Below are 22575 nucleotides of genomic sequence, written 5' to 3'. Positions count from 1 at the left end.
CAATCAGATCCTTATCGATCTCATTCAATTGTAGTTGTGCCATAGCTATGGCGAGGGACTTTGGAAACCATGTCCTGCTGCTGTGTTAATAATCCCTGTCCTCTCCCATATATAAGATATACCAAGTGAATGGCATTTACTGGTCTGTAATTTTCCATCACCACCACCACCACCACAGTCACTGGCATGTGGTAACTGTGTATTTGTGTGTGCGCACTTGGTTTTAGTTGCTAATAGCCTAATTAGATCATTGCCTGGCTTCTTTAATTGTCGATCTGTGAGTACTCACCAAGCTTAAAATCCACTTTCTGCATCTCTTCATGTGTGCAAAACCTCCATTTCTTGAATATTCATGGAAAGCAAGCCCAAAAGAGGAAAAAACATGGCCAAAACAAGCTCATTTTAAAGTTTGAGCCAATATTCATGGAAAATATTTTGTGGTACTCGTCCAGCTTGCCAGAAAACCACAGTACTCACCTGGATCAAAAGCTACAATGAACCCAATTGGTGTAATTTTGAGCCTTAAATTCTTTTTGTCAGTCAAGGGTGTGTTGCGGCTGCCAGTGTCATATTGATTAAATGAAGTCTGGGAACATGATGCCTCAGACCACTGGACAATCTGGTACCATGCCTCTGGAAGCGGCCAACTCAAGAGCAGTTCATTCCATATTCAAATTTGAACTGTCTTAATTGGACACATAAGTCACATGGTATGTTCCTTTTCCCTGAATGAATGAGTGTAACTCATTGAATCAAAGTTTGGGGTGGTCACTCATGCTTGCAAATTCAGAATGTGTTCTTCACGTCTGTTTTGCACTGCTTGCGTAGGATCTGACATTTCTATGATCATGCCTGCCAATGAACTCATTTACTGGAATATTTGCAGTAGACGAATGTAAAAGGGGCACAAACGCAATGGAAGCAAATTTGTTTAAACGTTGCTGCCACACATTTTGTACTTTTTTCCTTTTGCAGTAGTGACTCCACTCTAGAAACCCAAAGGTGCATAGAATAGGACTTTCCAACCTCTCCATAATTAAATATAAACTTCTTATCCATACTCAGCACACCGTGTCTGATGAATCATAGATTCATAGAGTCCAAGGCCACTGGGATCATCTAGTCTACTCTCTGGCATAACACAGGCCATAAAATTTACCCAAAAGAATGCCTAGAGTATATTTTTTCTAAAAGTGTCCACTCTTGATTTAAAAATGATCAGTGACGGAGAGTCCAACACAAACCTTGGTATCTTATTCCAGTTGTTAATCACGCTCACTGTTAAAAATGTACACCTTATTCCAGCCTGAATTTGTTTAGTTTCAACTTCAAGCCATTGGATCGTGTTATACCTTTATCTGATAGACTGAAGAGTCCATTATTAAATATTAGTTCCCCATGTGGGTTCTTATCAGCTGTGATCAACTGACCCCTTAACCTTCTCTTTGTTAAGCTAAAGAAATTTTGCTCCTTGAGATTTGTTAGTGTAGTAACATCTGTGGTTTGCTTAGGCACGAGGCTGTCATCAAGTATACGGTGTTGCTAGCCAGGACTGCTGTTCCTTAGTATGGAGAAATGGCCAGGATTAAACTCTGCAGTTGGAGTCAAAATCACCCCTGTAGGTGATTTGGCCCATTGGCTGTGTAAATGCTGCACACGTGTTGAGCTGGCATTCTGCACAGGTGTGGATTGCACCCTTTCTGAGGATGCGCCTCATTTGTCCCGGAGCAGTCTGCATTGGCAGCAGTGTAGGGGATTTGCAAACCTGTGAAAAGAAAAGGGGAAAGAAGCAGGGAAGGTAAATGGAAGACAGACAAGGTGGTTCAGTGGACAGGAGACTGACTTTCAGAGCCCTGGGTTCGGCCCCTGGCTCTGCCACTCACGCACTGTGAGACCCACGGAAGCCAAAGAGAGAGAGGTGGGTGCAGTGTGCCACCGAAAGTCCCGCCAGACATGTATCAGGTCGGGCACCCAAAAACAGAGGAAGGCAAAGCCAGTGGCCACCTTTGAAAACATGGGCCTGGCCCCAAACCATTCTGTTCCTCAATTTCCCCATTTGCCAGAAAGCGATGATAGCACTTACTCCTCCTGCATCAAAAGCTCTTGGAGATCTCTGAGTAAAATGCCTTCTTCGGGTTGCTGTCAGGAGCTGGGTGCATCAGATACAACGTAACCGTTGGACCTGACTGCACATACACGCCACAGCAAATGTTCTGAGCTAATGTGAGCTGGATGGATTATTTGCTACTCGGATTGATTAAACACTGAATACGTCTAAGCCCCGCAGGAATGAGGTCGGGAGGGGAAGAAAGGGGGGGCTCAGCCATTGCCCTATTGGAATAGTAGGGAAGGGAGAGCTAAATAAATAAATAGTACAGAGCTTGAAGCAGAGACCTGGCTTCTTTCAGAATATGTCACTGCTATTCGAAGTTGGGTCTCTCTCCGTGCCTGAAGTTAGTGGCTTTCCCATTGCATGGTGATATGTATGAAAGGTGGAAAGGGTGTAGGGATAATGGAGAAGAGGTGTCACTGTTTGGCCCTCCGCCAGGACTGCACTGGCTGTAGGGAAATCCTTCTGCATCTGGGCTCCTTTTGACTGAACTGGAGAGTCCTTCCTACCATCCAACCTTCATGAAAATAACTCTTCATGAAATTAACTCTTCCGTACATCATAGCCAACGAGAAAAACTCACACGTTGGTCTTTTCTCTTTAAATTAACACTCATGTCCTCTCTTGCTTGTGTTTGCCCAATGCTTTGTTCCCCTTGTTTTCTTCCGCCGTTACATTCGGCTGTGCGCTCTCTCTCTTTCTTTCTTTATCTTTATTTTCCCTTCCTCCTCTCCTCTGCTTTGTATTCTCTCTGTCCAGCTGACTCCCTCTCCATGTGGTTATTTGGGAAAGAACAGGGAATTTATAGCTCGCACTGGATTCTGTTACTGACTGTTCCACCCATCTGACCTCTCTAGATCTTTCAGTACATGATTTCATGCCAGATTGTAATGTTACCAAGTATTTGGGAGCCCAGCAAACATTGTGGCTTTCATTAGCTTTTAGTAATACCTCCTGTGTTGTAGAACAAAGCCAGTGGTGAGAAATTTAAAAGTACAATCTCCAGTCATTTCATCACAATGGGTGAAATTCACCCAGCACAGAGAGCCAATACAAGGTCTATGCAGCACTTCTGTCCAAAAAACTTGGGCTTCCATGAAATGGTATCGGCCTTGTACTGGTCTTCTGCACAGTGGTGAATTTCACTCAAAGAGTCCTTGTGGACATGTCAACCTCATAACAGCACAAAGTAACTGCCCTTCAGAGTCATCAAATGCACTTTATTTTTCTTTGTGTCCTTTGGAGAGAAACAGATTATTGGAAAGGGATTCATAGACTCCTAGGCCAGAAGGCACCATTATGATCATCTAGTCTGACCTCCTGTATAACACAGATCATAGAACTTCCCTGTCACTCTGACTGTTAAAAAAATTATGCCTCATTTCCAGTCTGAATTTGCCTAGCTTCAGCTTCCAGCCATTGATCACGTTATAGCTTTCTTTGCTAGATTGAAGGGCCCTGTATTAAATATTTGTTCCCTATGTAGGTACTTATAGGCTGCAATCAAATAACCCCTTACCCTTCTCTTTGGTAAGTTGGATAGATTGAGATCCCCGAGTCGATCATTATAAGGCAGGTTTTCTAATAATTTAATCATATTCATGGCTCTTCTCTGATTCCTCTCCAATTTTTCAACATCCTTTTTTAATTGAAGACACCAGAAATGGACACAGTGTTCCAGCAGTGGTCATACCAGTGCGAAATACAGAGGGAAATAACCTCTCTTCTCCTAATCAAGATTCCCCTGTTTATGTATCCAAGGATTGCATTAGCCCTTTTATCCACACTGTCACACTGGGAGTTCATGTTCAGCTGATTATCCAGCACAACCCCCAAGTCATTTCAGAGTCACTGCTTCCCAGGATAGAGTTCCCCATGCTCTAAGTATAGCCTACTTTCTTTGTTCCTAGATGTATACATTTAGACATATTATAATACATATTGTTTGATTGCACGCAGTTTACCCGACAATTCAGATCTCTCTTATCAGTGATTTGTCCTTTTTGTTATTTACCACTCTCCCAATTTTTGTGTCATCTGCAAAATTAATCAGTGATGATTTTATGTTTACTTCCTGGTCATTAATAAAAATGTTAAAGAATATAGAACCCAGAACAGAATTCTGCAGGACTCCACTAGAAACACATCCTGTTGATGATGATTTCCTGTTTACAGTTACATTTTAAGACCTATCCATTAACCAGCTTTTAATTAATTTTAATGTGTGCCATGTTAATTTTATATCATTCTAGTTTTTTTTATCAAAATGTCATGCTGTACCAAGTCAAATACCTTATAGAAATCCAAGTATATTACATCAACACTATTACCTTTATCAACCAAACTTGTAATGTCATAAAAAAATCAAATTAGTTTGACAGGATCTATTTTCCATACACCTACACTGACTGGCAATAATTATATTACACTCCTTTAATTCTTTATTAATCATATCCCATATCAGCCACTCCATTATCTTGTCCTGGCTTGATGTCAGACTGACAGGCCTATAATTACCTGGGTCATCCCATTTACCCTTTTAAAATAACGGCACTGCATTAGCTTCCTTCCAGGTTTCTGGACCTTCCCCAGTGTTCCAAATGTATTGAGAATCAACATTAACAGTCCAGCAAGCTCCTCGGCCAACTTTTAAAAAACTCTTGGATGCAAGTTAGCTGAATCTGCTGATTTAAAAATATTAAACTTTAATAGATGTTGTTTAACATCCTCCTGAGATACTAGGGGAATGGACAGAACATTATCATCATCATATGATGAGAGTGCATCATCTGTTCATTTCCCCCCAAATACGGATTAAATTATTTATTGAATATTTCTGTCTTTCCTGTATTATTATTAATAATTTTTCCATTTCCATCTAGTAATGGACCAACACTATTGTCAGGATTCTTTTTATTCCTAATATATAATAAAGTGCCACAAGAAAGTATAGTTAGCAGCAATGAAATTAAAGTAACGAGAATTGAGGCTGATAGTTGGAAAGAATTGTCGGAAAGAATTGTCTGCCGCTTTGAGCTCCTTCAGACTGTGGAATAGTCACCCTAGGGAAGTAGTAGCATCCTTCACTTGAAACTGGAGATTGAAAATATGGGGCCAGATCTACTGGCACACTCCAGCTGTTTTGTGTCTCTCTAGTGACGAAAGGCAGCCCTAAACCGGGTTCAACCAGCTAGTTAAACTGTGTTTATGGCTCTTCTGCCTGGCCATGATAAACTGGTGAATTCAGCCCATATTGTACAGTAGGGAACAGTCTTGCAACTAGTTGGACAGGCTAGATTACCTAACAGCTCATTTCTAGCCTTAATTTCTGTGTCTCAAAATCTCTCTGAAATGCAGTCTATAGTTCTAGGTACCCTCCACCTCCTTCCACAGTTTCATAGTCCTGATATCTGTCATCCTTCCATCTGAATGTATAGCTTATCTCCCTGCCTGGAGGTGGTCTGCTCTGCTCTGCTCTTGTCCTGTAGGTTTGCATTTTAGAAGACTGTGAAATCAGTGCTTAAGTCATATTCTCTAAAATCCTTTATCTCTCTTCTTTGCTTCCGCCTTTCCTTCAGGTCACCCTGACGTGGAGCAACCTTGTAAACCCAGTGTCAGGACGTGGAGTCCCAACTCAGCAGTCCACCAGCATACAGTACCACCAGCCTGTCCCGAGCCCCAGGGCTGCTACTTGGAGCTGGAGTTCCGCTATCCCTTGATCCCAGAGTCACTCACAGTTTGGGTGACATTTGTCTCCACGGATGGGGACTCCAGCGGAGCCGTGAATGACATTAAGCTGCTAACCATCAGCGGGAAGAATATCTCCCTGGGGCCCCAGAACATCTTCTGTGACATCCCTCTGACCATCAAGCTGGATGGCAAACAAGTGGGCGAGGAAGTGTATGGTATCCAGATCTACACCCTTGATGAGCACCTGGAGATTGATGCGGCTATGCTGAGCTCCATCCCACAGAGCCTGCTGTGTGCAGACTGCAGACCCATCCAGTACAAGATGGTCCGGGATCCTCCCTTCCAGACTGGATCTCCATTCATCATCTCAAACCTCAGCAGGAGATTCGTGGACACGTAAGTATCTCTAGCCAGAGGCATGGACAGATTGGTTTGGAAAATATAGTAAACCTCCCTCCCCATAAAGTCATGTCAGGTGTTATAGCTGAATGTCAGCGTTTTGAAATACTTAGAAAGGCTGACTGCCTTCAAGACAGGGCAATCTCAGGGTGTATGTCTGGAACTGGAAATACCAAAATCACATGAGACAGCCTGACCTCGTGGGATTTCCAGCCTAGAGTTGCAGACACAAGAAGTTCAGATATTTGTTTTTTTTAACCATGAGACTACCAAATACTCATCCGAAGTCTGAACTCTCTGAGAGACCCCAAGAGATGGTTTTGTGGGTAGCATGGTGACACTCAGAAGAATATATTTTGTAAGAAATATAGGGAGGGAGGAACTCATTTGGAGTGCTCTGACTGGAAACACCCAGAGCTGAAGTAATACTGAGCGTGGCAGGTGGGTGAGTGAGAGGGATGTGCATATATTTGTTTACATGTTAATGAGTTTATTTCAGCTACATTTATATTCCTTTTATAATCACTTTCTGCACTTGAGTTTTGTTTGTACAAATGTTTGCAGACTTGAATGGGACTTACATGACGTGTGCCTTTTGTCAGTTCTCTGAACACAGGTGAATTTCATTCTGCGTTTTAGCCTAGAACCTGATTAGAAGAGTTATGCTTATCCAATCAGGGAACATAAACAGTACCGTGCGACTTTTATGAGGCCAATCACCTATGCACAATTTAAACAAAAGTTTTGTTTTTTTTTAATAATTTCAAAGTAATTCGTGCTCTGTTCACAGACATTCCACAAGCAGAAAAAAGCAATACCTGTTTAATAAAATTATTCTTTAGCAATTATTTACTCCCTTTTAGGAACACCATGGAACCCTTTTGAAAATTAACATCAGATAAAAGGAACAAAACTGCTAAGAAAACAACCTGCTCATTTTAAAAAAAAATCTTATTACTAACATCTAATAGCAAGGAAGGCCATCATCACAGCTTTCTAAAGAGTTTTCAAATATAATAAAAAAAGAATAATTAACAATCCAATAATGATAAGATACTGTCCCTTTGGAGGCTCAATTATACAACAGAGAGGATGCAAATTGTCTCTGAGCACATGAGAATTTGGATTAATTATTAAAAATAAACAAAAATGTACATCATTGGTGCTCCACAGATGCTTAAAGTTAAGCGTGTACTTAAGTATTTTCCTTGAGTGGTGCTTTAATTTGCAACCCTTACTGGCATTTACAGAAACATGGCTATTGGAAATATAGGAAATTGTGAATTTTTCTATGTTTTTTTGCTGCAAAAGCATCTTTGCCTGAAAGCTGGCCCCTTCTTGTTGGAAAAAGGGACTGGTTTTGCTTGAAATATCTGCATTCCTTAGCACAAGTTCCAAGAAATGGGCCCAGTTCTGAGTTCTTAATGAAATATTGGGGGGGGGGCTTTGAATTTGGGGGCCGGGGGGGGACCCTTTGAATTCTGAGCACTGCTCTATCAAACTTTGTTCTGAATCTCCCAGTTCTGCTCCAGGTTCCTTTGTGGCGTTGGACAAGTCATGGGGGATAAAACTTCCAGAAGTATCTGAGTGACATAGGAGCCTATCTCCCATTTGTAAAAGTGACTTAGACTCCTAAGTGCCATTGCAAGTCAATGCATGTTAGGCTCTTAAGTGCACTTTTGAGAATGGGACTTAAGCTCCTAAATCACTTAAATCCTTTTGATAATTTTACCCAAGGGCTTTCTGTGCCTCAACCCCCCATCTGTAAAATGGGGATAATAGCACTGCCCTAGCTCACGGGTAGGTAGTGAGTTATAGCTCAGGTGCTATAGTGATGAGGGCCATATAAATCCCTAGATAGATTGTGTAAGTGCAGAATCGGATTGGTTCTTTCTTTTGGTATATGGCAGAATCCTTTGTATTCTCAGTTAAGAGCTAGATTGTGCCCACCCTGCAAGGAATAAGGTGGGATAAGCTTTCCATCATCAGCCTGTGCAGAGTCTTTTTAATCGCCAAGCAGGAAGGAGAGGGCTGCTGGTGGACCCTCACCAAGGTACCCATGAAAGGAAAGCCAGAATAAGTCCCTACCTAAAACATAACTTTGAAATAGCTCTCAGTCCAGACTCTCTTCTGCCGGTGTGTTTGACTCCGTATAAGTGGAAGTCAGCATCCTGCTACCAGCTGACATTGCAGCCTCTCTGGCTCTCTGTACATCCCAGCCCAGTTACTCCTCCTTATTGGTTTTGCACGTTTTCCATATTGACTAGAGTGGCATCCACCCGTTGTATAGAAAGATATCGTGGAGGAAGTTGTACATCTCTTCCCCCGCCTCCTCTGACCTTGGTCTCCGTTTTCTCTTGTCTCCCTATAGAAAATATTTGCTTGTTCTGTTATCTGTGAGCGAGATCTTTTCCCCAGGCGTGGCAGTGATGAAAGGAAAATTAATTTCTCATTCCCTCTTCCTGCTGGTGGAGAGAACATCTCCCGAAGATGAAAGGGGAGACCGTCTTAATGGATAGCTCTTGCCTAGTCAGCACTGGGTGCTCTTACAGGAGAGAGAAAATAGCTAGAGTAATGCAAACCTTTCAGTAACGAACACAGACCCTTCCCAACCTTGCCTGCTGTCAAGCTGAATTAGAATCCCAGCCCTCGGGGCAAGCAGGCTGAGATTGGTGAACATTTCAAAAGGATGGCACTGAGGTCTGAACGGCCTCCTCCTCCCTACAGATTATAGAGGACCAGGCAAATCTAGCATCAGATGAGTTTGAATGTCCAAGGTTGCTTGAATCCATTCCACAAAGTGAAACTCGTCAGCTATGAACCCACATAAAGCAAAAATGGGGGGAGGGGGGATAAATAAAATTGTCAAACCAGCTGCAGAGTGAAAACGCTGAGATCTTCATGGCTCAAGGAATAACTACAGAGGGCACTAGCCTGAAAAGTTCTAATCTGAATGCATAGCCAGACCCAAAGTTCCCCACTATTCCTCAGGGTTCGGATCTGGGGTTTTCATTCTGACTGATCTCTAGAAATAATTAGTCAACACGAAATTTTTTGAACCCTGTTGTAGCCCGGTACTCTCATCCAGTTAGAGCTGCCATGCAATCAGTACCTCAGCATTTGTTCTGGAGCAAAACCCCTTGAATTTTTAGGGAGAGTTTATTAAGTAGGAAAGGCCTGGGACAGGAAGCTTTTTCCTAGCTGTCAAGGAATGGGGAGATGTCACTTGCCAAAAATTTGTCCTGTTTGATAGCCACAGCATTCTCCATGGTCCCCCCTTTTCATGAGTGAAGTCTTTTATCAGGAACAAATGTTGGAGAAGAGAAGCCATCAGAGAGCCAGCTCTCCCTGTGCATTGGTGGCAGGGGGCTGTGTACAAACAGCCTCTGCACAGACAGAGGTGGTCTGTTCAAAGTTATAATTCGTACTATAGCTGTACAGTGTGTGCTGGGACTCTGGAGAGACTTTGCTGTCACTGAAGACTCCACAGCTGGATTGTATTGTTCCTTTAAATTCCTATACACACTAACATTCTGGGATCTCTCTGCTCCTGCCACAGGGCCTGAGTAACTCCCATTGAAGTTAGTGGCACTTGGCTCTTTCGGGAAGAAATTCAGATCCTCGCCAGAGATCCCACAATAAAATAGGAACATTAGTCCATGGGGGACACAATAGGCATTTCACAGTGTCCCTAGAAACCTGGGCTTCTGCCTTTGTGTCTGTATGTGGCAGTGATGTAAACTGGTGCGGAGCCAAGCATTCATGTTGCAGAACAGAGAATTGAGCTATATCGTTAGCTACATGGCAGGTCATTCATTAAACATGTTTAGTTTTTTTTTTAACAGTCACTAGGCTGTGAGGGTTTAGATACAAATATAAGGATTGGAGCTGGCTCTGTGGAAGTGCAGGGGATGGGGAGAGCGGGGGTGTGGGCTTTGCCTCACGTTAATTCCCTTCAAATCGTAAGGGCCATGTAGATGTGGCAAGGTTTGTATGTGGTTAAAAAAAAAAAAAACACCAAAGCAAAAACCCTCTTGGTTCTTTATTTATTATACTGGTTTGACACTGGTGGATCTTCATTGTCCTCCATGGAGCTTTACTGATGTAGAACTGAAGTGACGCAGCAGAGAGAATCAGACCCCCAGGGTTCACCAGTCTTACGTTGTTTCCTACTTCCCACACCCATCCTCCCTTTTTTTGAACAGAGAAGTCATTTTTATTGTGGGTATAACATTCCATTTTGCTGTAAGTGAGAGAATAGTAACCATCTAGACACTGACCAAATGGGCTCAAACCTTTTTCTCTTTTGGCCAAGTCTTGGAATCTCCCTTAGTCAGTTGTCATTTACTTCAATGGGTTTTAGTTCAGGCCATTAGCCAGTGATATAATTGAAAAGAATGTGCCAATAAAAAGAAAGAAAAGTATGAAGCAACAAATCAGAAGATGGCATACAAATGACTTGAGCAAGACAGAGATTGCTGGTCCAAATTGCAAATTGACAAACCTGGACTCCTGAATCCCTTCTATTGCTTGTGTATTCTTGTTAAGAAGGCTGAGGCTAATCATGGGAAACTGTAGGGACTGTACTTCTGAGGCTTGGAGGCTTGTTACAGTTTTCTTCCAGAGGTTTCACAGAACACTTGAAAGTATGCTAGCAAAGAGCAGCTCCCAGTTCTTCTACCGCATGAATGCGACTGCTAGTCCAAAACAAAGGACACTAGCTGAAGTAGAGACCCAGCAAGGTCACTGCTACCATGCCTTGGGGGAAATTCTTTCCTTACCCCACCCCTCTGACATGCATCTTAGAATATGAGGCTGAGACTGGGCATGGAGGATGACTAATTCTATTGACACATGCCAGATATGAATATGTGCCACTGCTCACCCACACACAACACACCAAGTGCCTAGCAGAGAGGAACCAAAAGGAGACAATCCACTTCTTTTCCTTTCTACTATTGTCCTAAACATCCCTTTTGGTGTGTTTCCTTCACATATGCAATGCTCCTAAAAGCTGAAGTGTATATTGCTATTATTTACAATGTCCAGTAGTGTGCTACATGCTTTACAGAGGTAAACCAGGTCTCTGCTTCAAAGAGCATACAATCAAATGTTAGAGGCAAATATTGCTGCTGTTGGTTTGTATTAGACATCTCCATTTAGCTGAAGTTACTTGGCAGCTGGCAGCCACATTCTTTCTTTTTTTCTGTACTGGTTAAAAGGGGCCAGATTATTTTTGCAACAGAACAAAATCTGCTTCCCAACCACCTACCGAATAGGCTTCACAGACTTCCACCGTACTACCCTCTGACAAAGTGTTTTAGCCCTGATCTGGAGAAGCAGGAGGGCACAGTCATGCTCCACTCAGTAGGCAGCTTTTCTGTTAAATCTGCACAAAGGCATCAGCCGTGGTGATGGATTTGTGATTATTAGCTGTTGTGGTTACTTACGCAACATGATAGCTATGTGTGGCACTTTACAAAACACACGGCTCCAGATTCTCTGTTCAGGCTAAACTGCACTTGATGTCAGATTATGGATGGGAAAGCAAAGGTGGCCTTATGCCTTATAAACTCATAGATTTTAAGGTCAGAAGGGAGCATTTTGATCATCTAGTCTGACCTCCTGCACAACGCCAGTCACAGACCCTCAACCACCCACTCCTGTAATAGACCCTGACCTATGCCTCAGTTATTGAAGTCCTCAGATCATGGTTTAAAGACTTCAGGATACAGAGAATCCACCAGCAAGTGACCTGTGCCTCATGCTGCAGAGGAAGGCGAAAAACCCCCAGGGCCTCTGCCAATCTGCCCTGGGGGAAAATTCCTTCCCGACCCCAAATATGGAGATCAACTAAACCCTAAGCATATGGGCAAGACTCACCAGCCAGACACCTGGAAAGAATTCTCTGTAATAACTCAATACCCACCCCATCTAACATCCCATCACAGGCCATTGGGCAAATTTACTGCTAGTAGTCAAAGATCAATTAATTGCCAAATTAGGCTGTTGCATCAAACCATCCCCTCTATAAACTTATCAAGCTCAGTCTTGAAGCCAGCTAGGTTTTCTGCTCCCCTTGGAAGGCTGTTCCAGAACTTCACTCCTCTGATGGTTAGAAACCTTTGTCTAATTTCAAGTCTAAACTTCCTGATGGCCAGTTTATATCCATTTGTTCTTATGTCCACATTGGTGATTAACAGCTCTCTGATCCTGACACAGGGCAGAGACTCTTTTGGCCCCAGATTTGACTTAGAGTCTGTCTACATTGCAGCTGGAAGGTGGCCCACTATTGAGTTGTGGACAGGTATCCATTAGAACTGACACCACCAACTCACGCCATATTGGCTTCCAAGCAAACATCAGTAGAAGATGACAGATTTCAGTCACTGCCAGCCAGAGTGGCATTTGAACTGGCAACCTAGAAATAGCAACAGGGTTTTTAGCAGCAAGACAATATGAAGATTTAAATAGGACCTTTCCCACTGGGAAAAATAATTTATTGCAGGAGAAACCATCTCAGAGCTGCGGTGAATTAGGCTGCATGTTATTCATGGATAATTACTGTTCACTGATGTTTCCCTTCGTTTGTACCTATTATTTTGGGCTCTAAATAAGGCAAGAAGCATCAGAAATCTCCAAGGAATAACAAATGCATTTTCTTTGTTTGATTGAGGAAAGAAATGTTGGACAGGCGTGTGTTATGCAACAATTTAAAAATAACTCCCTTGTAAAACTTGGACTGAGCCTGAAATACCACAAGAAAGGCAGAAATGTGTTACCTGCTTTTTTATCAGCAGCATCCGCTAGTCCAGTTTTCACTTTTCCTTTTGTAACTATTGGCCTGATCAGTTACTGGGCACTCAGTTTTATCCCTTTAATATCTTTTCCCTGGAGTTAAAATACCAAAATGAGATAAGTTCATGGAGGATAGGTCCATCAATGGCAATTAGACAAGATGGTCAGGGAAGCAACCCCAAGCTCTAAACCTTTGACTGCCAGAAGCTGGGACTGAACAACAGGGGATGGATCACTTGATAAATTGCCCATTTCTGTTCATTCCCTCTGATGCATCTGGCATTGGCCACTGTCAGAAGACAGGATACCGGGCAGGATGGGACATTGGTCTGACCCAGCATGGACATTCTTATGGTCTTAAGCTTCTGTTAAAGTTGGAACTCAGAGTCAGATCAGATGGGGACTGAAAACAGAGCTAGACTGGCATTGAAATACAGCTCTGCCTTTAATACCCCATTTGGACAACACACTGATAGGTGCTATAGAAAACCCTGTTAAGCATATAATGGCTTACAAATATTCTGAGCAAAGAGAGGGGCCTGTGACACCCTGAGATAAATTACCCCTCGCAGGCTTGACTCTGTTCATTCTGACCAAGGGTTTTTTAAAAGTGACTTGTCAGATTGTTGGGGTTTTGGGTTTTTTAGGTTTTTTGTTTGTTTGTTTGTTTGTTTTTTTTGGGGGGAAGGATCTACCTGAGATACCTAACAGAGGTTTGGTTTTTCCGGGGATCGCACTCAGCACTTTTGACAATCAGTCCTCTTTAGGGTGTCACAAGCTAGGCATCCAAAATCATTAGTCATCACTGAGAATCTTGGCCTCTGAAGCTAAATACAGCAGACTGGATCATTTGTTCACAGAGCTTGCTTTTAAGTGTGACCAGTTGCAAACATAATGATAATAGAAGAAATTAGCTCATGTTGGAACTTCATCTGGGTAGAGAGAGGCCAGCGGAAATAGGTTCTGTCTGGTTATTAAATCATTAATGAACCAGAAGTAATCTCCTAGTAGGACTTCTCAGAATTTGAAGTGGATTAAGCCAAAACACAGAGCCTTATAGAGTGAATCATGACCGAATATTCCTTTGGAATAGACAGATCATCTCTCTGCATAACTGACAACAAACACAGATATGTTGCATGCATGAGAGCACCCATGTATATCACTCATATGCTGTTAGGAAGCAGTATCCTCAGAGGAGAGGCTCAGGACTCTGTGTTTCTAAAAAGAAGAAATGTTCAGGATAGCAGAGAAGTGGTTTAGCTAAGAAAAAGGGAATCTCAAAACATCTGTGCGTACCAACGGCTGGATCCAAAACCCGCTGAAAATAAATGTGAAGACTCGTCTTTGGATCAGTCCCCTAGAGTATCCACTCACATGGCTCTGTTTTCTCACGCTGAGTGTTTTGCATCTCTTCAGGATTACAGAGAAACATGAGGGTATTAAGTTCTGAAAATGAGGTCTTGGCTCAGGATTGTTGAAAGGAAATCCTAGAGGTCACATCTGGATTCAAAGACTCTGCCTCACTAATGACCTCAACCCTGGAGGGACCTTCCTTCCAAGGACATGCTCAGAGCCTCTGCTAAATGGTGCAAGACTGAACGTGCTGATGCTGGATCTTAAAACCAGTTGCACTTCAAAACCGATCTGCAGCTGAATCGTCTGTATGCAGAGTCTTGGCTGGAAGAGCCTACAGATAATGCACAGGGTCCCCATCAATCCCATTAAGAGCCTTTTAAGATTTAAATTAATAGGGTCTGAATCAGATGTTTCCCAGGTAGCATAGTTGTCAAAATCAAGTTAAAACATATGCTGATCCCACGGCTAGTGGTCTTGTCAGTGAAACGGCTTTGAGCACTGGCTAAGAAATGAAAACATCATTAAAGGTGTGAGTAGTAAAATGCTGGCCACCCATGCTGGCCTCCACATCTCACCATTATGGATGAAGGCGAAGGGTCACCCGTGCCTGTTGCAGCTGATGGGCCTTCACAGTTCATCAGCCGTGGATTGCTCCCATCTTGAACTGATACACTTTAGTTGGGTAGCTGATTACCTAATGTATTTGCCAGATCCCCAGCTGGTTTATGCCAACTGAAGATGTATTCTGATGTCTTTTAGCTTCCAGAGTCCTTGGTTCTGGGTCAACTTGTAACAAACCCCTTTCTCTGTAGTTGCTAAGACTGATATTCACAGGATCCTGTTTTAATTGAGAAGCTCTCACATCTCAAATTAACATCACCTGAAGCTGTGCTCAGGAAACAAACCAACCAGATTTTCCCCCTCTCTCTGCTTCTTTAATAACCAACAGGTGTTGAGCCCCTTAACCTATATACTTCCATAAAACTGCCTCTCGGGCACAAACTCCCATCTAGGACTTTGGACCACTAGTAGTTATTTTATCCTGGAATTTGTAACTTGATCCCATTAAGAAGCTCTGAAGAAACTTATCTTCCAAATAAAAAAATCTTATTTTGTTTAACCAAGAAACTTAAAAATTGTTCATCGGTATTAAAAAGTTGTTTAAAAAAACAAACAAACAAGAAATATCTTTTTGACCTTGGCTGCAAACTTTGTTTTTTATTAAATTTGCTACTGTGTTTTAAATTGGTACCAGGGCAAATACTTGAACGATTATATCAAAGTTTGCTGGAGTTAATCAGTTGCATATATATAAATTTGCTACTTTAAAGCCTCATACGCTTGCACGAAGGAAGAAAAAAGATCTATTTAAAGGAAAAGTTTCAGTAGTTTAATGTCCTTGTTATCTGCTAGAAATGTTGATGGGGCCCAATTTTCATAGTTAGGTTGCCATATCAATCTACTCATTCCTGCATTTTGACCACTCAGTACAGCACCAGCTACCTATTATAAAAATCTGTCTGCTGATCTGAGCACCAAGTGTAGAATGCACATGTTAACCTAGGTTAGAAATTGAACTCATGGGCTCACTTTTTTTTTTTTTTTGCTACACCAGTGTAAATCTGGAGTAAGGTTTTTGAAATAAATGGAGTTACTCCAGATATATGTAACTGATAGTAGAAACTGCACCACAGTTGTCTATTTTTAATTTTGTATTCACAAATGTCATTGTTGCCAGTGGTCTACAAAAGCATGTCACATGCAAAGAACTGTTTCTAATTGCTTTGATCGTTGCTTTATTGTTAATATCTGGGACATCCTAGGTGAGATATGTAGGCTCCCTGTTGTGCAGAAGTGGGTAAGATGTTGATATTGATGCAGTACTAGAAGTAGCTTGCCGAAGGACAGTTAGGAAAGAAAGTTGGCCGAGGGCCTTGTCTAGAGTCTGTTGAAGTCAATGGAAAGCTCAGACTCTGTGTTTCTAGAATCACTTGGAAGTGCAAATGGTGCTACACAAAGCACTCAGTTGAGATGAAATCTAGAGGCATTCTTGTTATTTCCCCATGCTATGGTTAATATCCAGTGCTGAGCTGATGAGCAGGACATGTGCATTCCTTATATACTGCATAGAAAATCACTGCCCATGCTGAATGGACAAACAAGTTAAAATTCAAGGGTCAGAACCTGAGCTGATGGAAAAGGGCAGAGAGCTGTTGACTTCAGTGGAGGTATGGCAGTTTATGCCAGTTGGGGATCTGGATCCAAACTTTGGTTGTCAGAGTTCACAGTAAGGCACCCAGAAATAGAATTAAAAGGCAGAAGATCTAATTAATTAATGTCTATCAGATTAGACAAAAATATATGTGAAATTGTTTGTACATTCACTTGTTTGGAGTTTGAGGGGGCTGGGTAAGGAACCAAAGTGAACTCTGCCTGTATTAGTGCAACAGTGGGAGGTGAGATTGGAACACACTCTTTGGAGACAGGAGGAATGACTCGTTAAGGATATAACATTGCCATGTCCAAACGGTCTGAGTTGATCAGGCAGTTTGCTAGAGGGCCCTTTGAAATTCCCAGCTACCTGGAAGGAACTGTGCAGAGAAACAATCAGGCTGGGGAATGGAACTAGTGAGGACTTTTTTTTGAAGGGGCAACCGCTTACATTTCAAAAGTGGCACGTGATTCTGCACACGCACATAACTGCATCTTGTTCATAAACCTCACACGTTGTGCAAGCCAGTAGTAGATGAGGTAGCTGGTAGGGCTTGGCAGGACTTTCCCAAAGACCCTAGATTCAGAGCTGGTGCAGTTGGGTACCTTTGCATTTGCAAACATTGGTCCAGGTTTATGAACTTCAGTGGATGATGATCAGTTTGCAGACAACCTCTCATCCTCCTCCCACTGCTTTTCCAAGACTCTGGGACTCTCTCCAGATAACATACTTTGGCTGTACTGTGGGGGCTATGTTGCCTCACCACCCTCTCCAATTCCCTTGACACCTCAGGGAGGGATGTGTGTCTGTTCTGCTCCCCACGCTGGTTCGGTTTGGGAGTGAGGGTGAAAGATGACTTATATGGTTTTGGCTTCTCCTCCAGACTTACAGTGTTTTTAGGGTCAGGGAACAGTCTGTACCCACCTCCTCTCCTTCCTAGATCCCTATTCCTGACTGGCTTTCTACAGAACACAGCACAGATGCCCCTATAACCCCTAGGGCAGTGGTTTTCCAACCTTTTAGGCTGCCTATCCCTTTCCAAATAATATAGTGTACTCCATCTGAGATATGCAGAGACAATGCGTGGGACATGCAGAGTCACACCCCTTCTCCCCCAGATTTCTGCCTTCCATTTAGCAACAGCTTCTAGAGGTTTTCAAACTGTGAGCGCTCCCTTTGCATTACAGTTTTTGGTTGCGCCATCCCCCAACCCAGACAAGCTGGATGGCCCACTGAGGTGAGTCGGGGGGTGGAGGTGGTGCTCGAGCCACCTGGCGTCGCTGGCCTGAGCTACCTGGCATTGCTGCTCACCCCCCGCAAATGCCCCAGGGGAGCACGCCCCACAGCCTGAAAATCTCTGTACTAAATAAAATGCATTGTCTGCCTTTATGGGATTTTTCTCACATACCCCATGATGAGATCTTGTGTACCCCTAGGGATACATGTACCCCAGTTAGAAAACCACTGCCCTCAGGTAATTACTAGGGAGACCCTTCTGGCTTCATAACCAGTTCATGCTGGGGATTATGGGTTGGAGGTGGGAGCAGCAGTGTGGTCTAGTGCATAGGGCACTCAGTTGGGACTCAGACAACAGGATTCTATGCCTCGCTTTGCCACTGAGCTGCTGTGTGACCTTGGGCAAGTCACTTCACATCTCTGTGCCTCTGTTTCCCCACCTAACCTTTGTGTCTCTTGGCTGTTGAAATTATAAACTCTTCTTGGCAGGGATTGTCGCCCACTATGTGTCCGTGCAGCTCACAGCACAATGGGGCCCTGATCTAAGCTCAGGCTTCTAGGTGCTACTGTAATATAAATAATTTATAGTAATATTACTACTAATAATTAATTACAAATAAGGCTACTCCAGGGTGAATCACAGCCCAAATTTAGCCAGTGTTCATCCTGGCCGCGCTGTGAAACTCTCCGTCCGTTCAGGTTTAATTTGAGTTTCAGGCAGGGATACAGAGTAAAATGCACCCTGTCATCTCCAATCTCTGCTCCAGAAGGAGTACTGGACAGGGCCTGTCATTTTATTTAATCCTGCCACTAACTTGTTTTGTTCTTCCTGGTAAACAGTAAAAGCCAGAGGATGGAGAGCAAGCCCACTCCCCGTTAGGACCCATCCTATTTTTCGTAGAGAGAAAAGAATCTCAGCGTCAGCCGCCTTGGCGTTCCTGTCTTCTAAATCAACTTTGTGCCAAGGAGAGAGGCGGGAGACTTGTTTTGAGGCCCTTGCACCTGCCTTGTCGCTTGGCTTATCCAAACAGTTAAAGATCTGACAGCAGCTGAAATAACAGACAAGTGCAAGAACTCGAGATTTTTGACGTCCTTCTTTTGTTTACAAAACCCTCCCCCCCCCCCTCAGTTTCAAAATCAGACAGGAATTCTCTCCATTATCTTCTGCCACGCCGCTCATACTCTTTTTATTTAAAAAAAGAGAGAGAGAGAGAGCCCGTGAAAGGGGGTAAACAGCTCTATTTGTACAGTCAATAGCAGGTATGATCAGTATGTCCTAATGTGACCCTCTCTTCTGTGGCCATCTGTTATAGGAAGAGCTTTTGTAAGCATTGTAGGATATGGGAACCTGAAAAGCCACAATGGCATTTTCTAGGTGCTCTTCTTATTGCGGTGGAAGCAAAGTCGAATGACCCTAGTTCCAAGCAGATTTGAAGAAAAGGATGGTGCAGCTCTCAGTAATACAGGAACATGCTTAAAAAGAAAAAGAGGCAGTTGATTCTCTACTTCTTTATTTAACCTCGTTTCTTGCCCTGAGCTCAGGACCCAGTCCTGCGGAGCATCATCTCTGAACTACAGAGCTCCCTCAGCTCCCATTAACTTAAATAAGGCCTCTTATTTTGGTGCCTAAAGATGGGTTTTTAATAGCATGTGAACTTGGGCAAATCACTTCTCTCTGTGCCTCTATTTTCCCTCCCATTACCTTGTTTGTCTTGCCTATTTAGATAGTAAGCTCTTTGAGAGAGGGGCTGTCTCTCACTGTGGATCTGCACAGTGCCTGGCACGATGGTACCGTGATCCCAACTGGAGCCATTACGGTAATATAGGGAATGAATAATAATAACATTAATCAAGAGGGGCAGTGCAGATTTCTCTACATTCTCCTGCCAACATACCTCAAGGGAAGGAGGAATTTAGTCTTTATGGGTCAGATTTTTAAAGGTATGTAGGTGCCTAACTCCCATTAAATCTCACCCTACTTCCATTCTAATTTGTGACCAGAGATCTACTAACATGGAAGCCAATGGGAAAAACCGCCATTGGTTTCAGTTAGTCAAGTTCAGGCCTGCTGTTGCCAGTTGTGATGACTTTTGTGACACTTGGACCACTCGAAGCAGGACTGAGACCCACCATTTTGTTTCAGCCTGAACATGGCTAACTCACTAGTGTAACATGCACTACTGGGACTTCAGGACTATGGACCAAAGCAGAGGATGGGCATAACGAATATGAACATGGCAGGAATTTCAAAATGGCGTGAAAGGGATTCCTTGCCTGGACTCAGGTTTTCATTATACTGGACAGCCACATGGTAGAGCTAATTCAAGTGGCAAAATATTGGACAACTCTAGGGATGGAGAACTGGGGTGGAAAAAGGGAAGATCTTTAGCTCCTCAAGTTTCAGGCTTTGTGGCCATAATTGGTCCACCCTTGAAGTTGGTCCAAGGTATAGCAGCCAGGAAAAGTGAAGGCCACAGCTGGGTGCTGCTAGCTGGCTTCTTGCTTTTGCTGGGCTAGGCTTTCCTCACTAAGAAAGAAAACCAAGGGCAAAGGTGCTAGAGGAAAGCCAGGGTTCAGCTGGGAAATGTGGAAGGAAGCACTGGTTCTGGGGTGAGGAGGGCCGCGATAGAGAGTCCATTCAGAGAATGAAGTCTTTGGGGTCTTTCGGTGGACCAAATCCCCATTTAGGACCAACTAAAGGTTTGACCTTCTTGAGATCACTTAAGGTGCTGAGGACACAGAGATTCCCTTCACTCCTCCCACGCACCGAGGCTGTAGGCAGCCATAATGTGGCTGCAGGCCCTTGAGACATTTGGATGCCCAGGCTTTCCACCTTGTCCTTATGTGATAGGAGCACCTGCTTAGCCTTCCTTGCAGCATTCATTGTTTTCTGGAAATCCATGCTCTTTGGGGGTAGAAACTGGGGTATGCTTTAAAGAGATTTTCAATTTCATGACAAAGAGGGAACTGTATAGACAAAAATCTATCTATCTATCTATCTATCTATCTATCTATCTATCTATCATTACTTATGCTACTAAAAACACATTGGCCCTTGCAGTGGGAAGAGAGGGTACAGGGAGCTGTTTTTCCCCATTATAACCAAACAGGAGACATCTAGAATGGAGCTGATTTCAATTCCAGAGTAGGAGAGGGCAGCTAGTTTGGCCAAAGGTGCTGACTACCCTAACAGGAACATACCCAGGCATGCCTAGGGTGCAAACCTAACTTCTGCACATCTGCGAGCATTCAGGGAAGTGTGCCGTGCAACTATAAAATCCACAATCCCATATGCCACCACTACTTGGGTAGGGAGCTCCCCCCACCATCCTGGTGGCATCTTTGAGCCTTTTGAATTTTACAGAAACACTCTGGCTGAAACAAAAACAGGGAAGGTGGCTGACAAGGTCACTTCTGAGAGACAAAGCAAAAAATTAACTCAGCTGCTCAACCTCCCCAATAAAAAGAGAAAAAGAAATAGAAGACCTCTGTATCTGAATCTCCAAATAACTCCCTTGGTGCTCGAGAGAGGGAAAGCAGCCCTTGTGGTATTTCACACAGCATATTTTAATTCCTCCTCTAAACAGAGGGATTGAGTCAGTGCTTTTCAGTAATAGTGCCTGCCCCTGAGCGGAAGCCAGAGTGATCAATACCCTTTACTCAGTTCTGGAAAAGGTCATTAAAAGACCATGGGTATAAATCTGAAAGAGCAGTTGCTCATATCCTTAATATTAAAGATGCTCTTCAGCTTCACTTCCTTAAGTAACATCATATGAACAGCCATGCATCAGAGCCGATTGATAGAGAAGTGGAAAGTGTGCATTATCGTTATTGCTGTCCCATTGGATCAGCGGGAAGGCAAAAGGAAAACTTAAATGGTCAAAATCTTGCTTATATCAATGCCCAGAACAGGGCTTGTCTTGTTGACATCTCCAGATACATACACTAGAATATCCACTTGAGTACTTATTAACATACCTGATACATGGAAGAAAATGCAACGGCATTTCTTTTTCATTCTTTTGTTCATCTGTCTGTTTTTCCTTGTGTATCCCTTACTTATCACCACAGCTTTGCACATTACTGCCCTAGGTACTGTATGTTCCCACTTTAAAACACTCACATTTCTCTCCAAGTTTGGCTCTCTAAAGGAATGCCAGAACATTAAACAACCACGCACAGATTGTGACAAACAGGAATGGATGAGTTAATGTAACTTAAGTCCCAAGGAGGAGATTCTGAAATGCCACTCTTGGTAAGCCAACCTGAGGAGATTTGCCATTAACTTCAAAGCATTTGGCATGGTTAGTGTTTCAGGCCCTAAATCGCGTGAGTTGAAAAGGCCTGGTCTACACTTAAAACTTATATGAACATACCAATGTCAGTCGGGATGTGAAAAAACACACTCCTCATCAACATTGCTATGCCAACAAAACACCCTGGGTAGACACAGCTAATGTCGTTCAGGGAGGTGGTGTTCTTACGATAGCAGAAATACTCCTGGCATGTGCTGTATCTATACTAAGGGACTATGCCGGCAGAGCAATGCTCATAGAGCTCCGTAGGGTAGACATAGAGCTTGTAGCCCTGGTGTTGCTTCACCTCAGGAACATCTGTAACCAGCATCTGCCTATTGTATCAAATTAGAAGGGTCACTTGGAGTTGCACGCTGTCCCGCTTCTAATCCTCTGTAGGTCACGCTAATCTGTCCTTGCTTTAGTTGCTGGAAGTGCTAAATCTGCCTTTGAGCACAGAAATACCAGACAGACTG

At 43.1% G+C, this 22575-nt stretch overlaps 1 protein-coding gene across 1 annotated transcript in view; it reads left to right on the top strand.

Moving 5' to 3' along the window:
• The window catches only part of PAPPA (pappalysin 1), a 249920-nt gene that overhangs the window by 116885 nt on the left and 110460 nt on the right, over nt 1-22575 (top strand). The window contains exon 12 of the mRNA XM_067542149.1: nt 5689-6196. Coding sequence (XP_067398250.1) covers nt 5689-6196 — 508 coding nt within the window. The remainder of the gene's footprint in view (nt 1-5688; nt 6197-22575) is intronic.

This window comes from Emydura macquarii, unplaced genomic scaffold (assembly GCF_026122565.2).
Source record: "Emydura macquarii macquarii isolate MOO-44397 ecotype Brisbane River unplaced genomic scaffold, CSIRO-AGI_Emac_v2 contig_691, whole genome shotgun sequence".
NCBI lineage: Eukaryota > Metazoa > Chordata > Testudines > Chelidae > Emydura > Emydura macquarii.
This window is presented reverse-complemented; position numbering and strand designations above follow the sequence as displayed.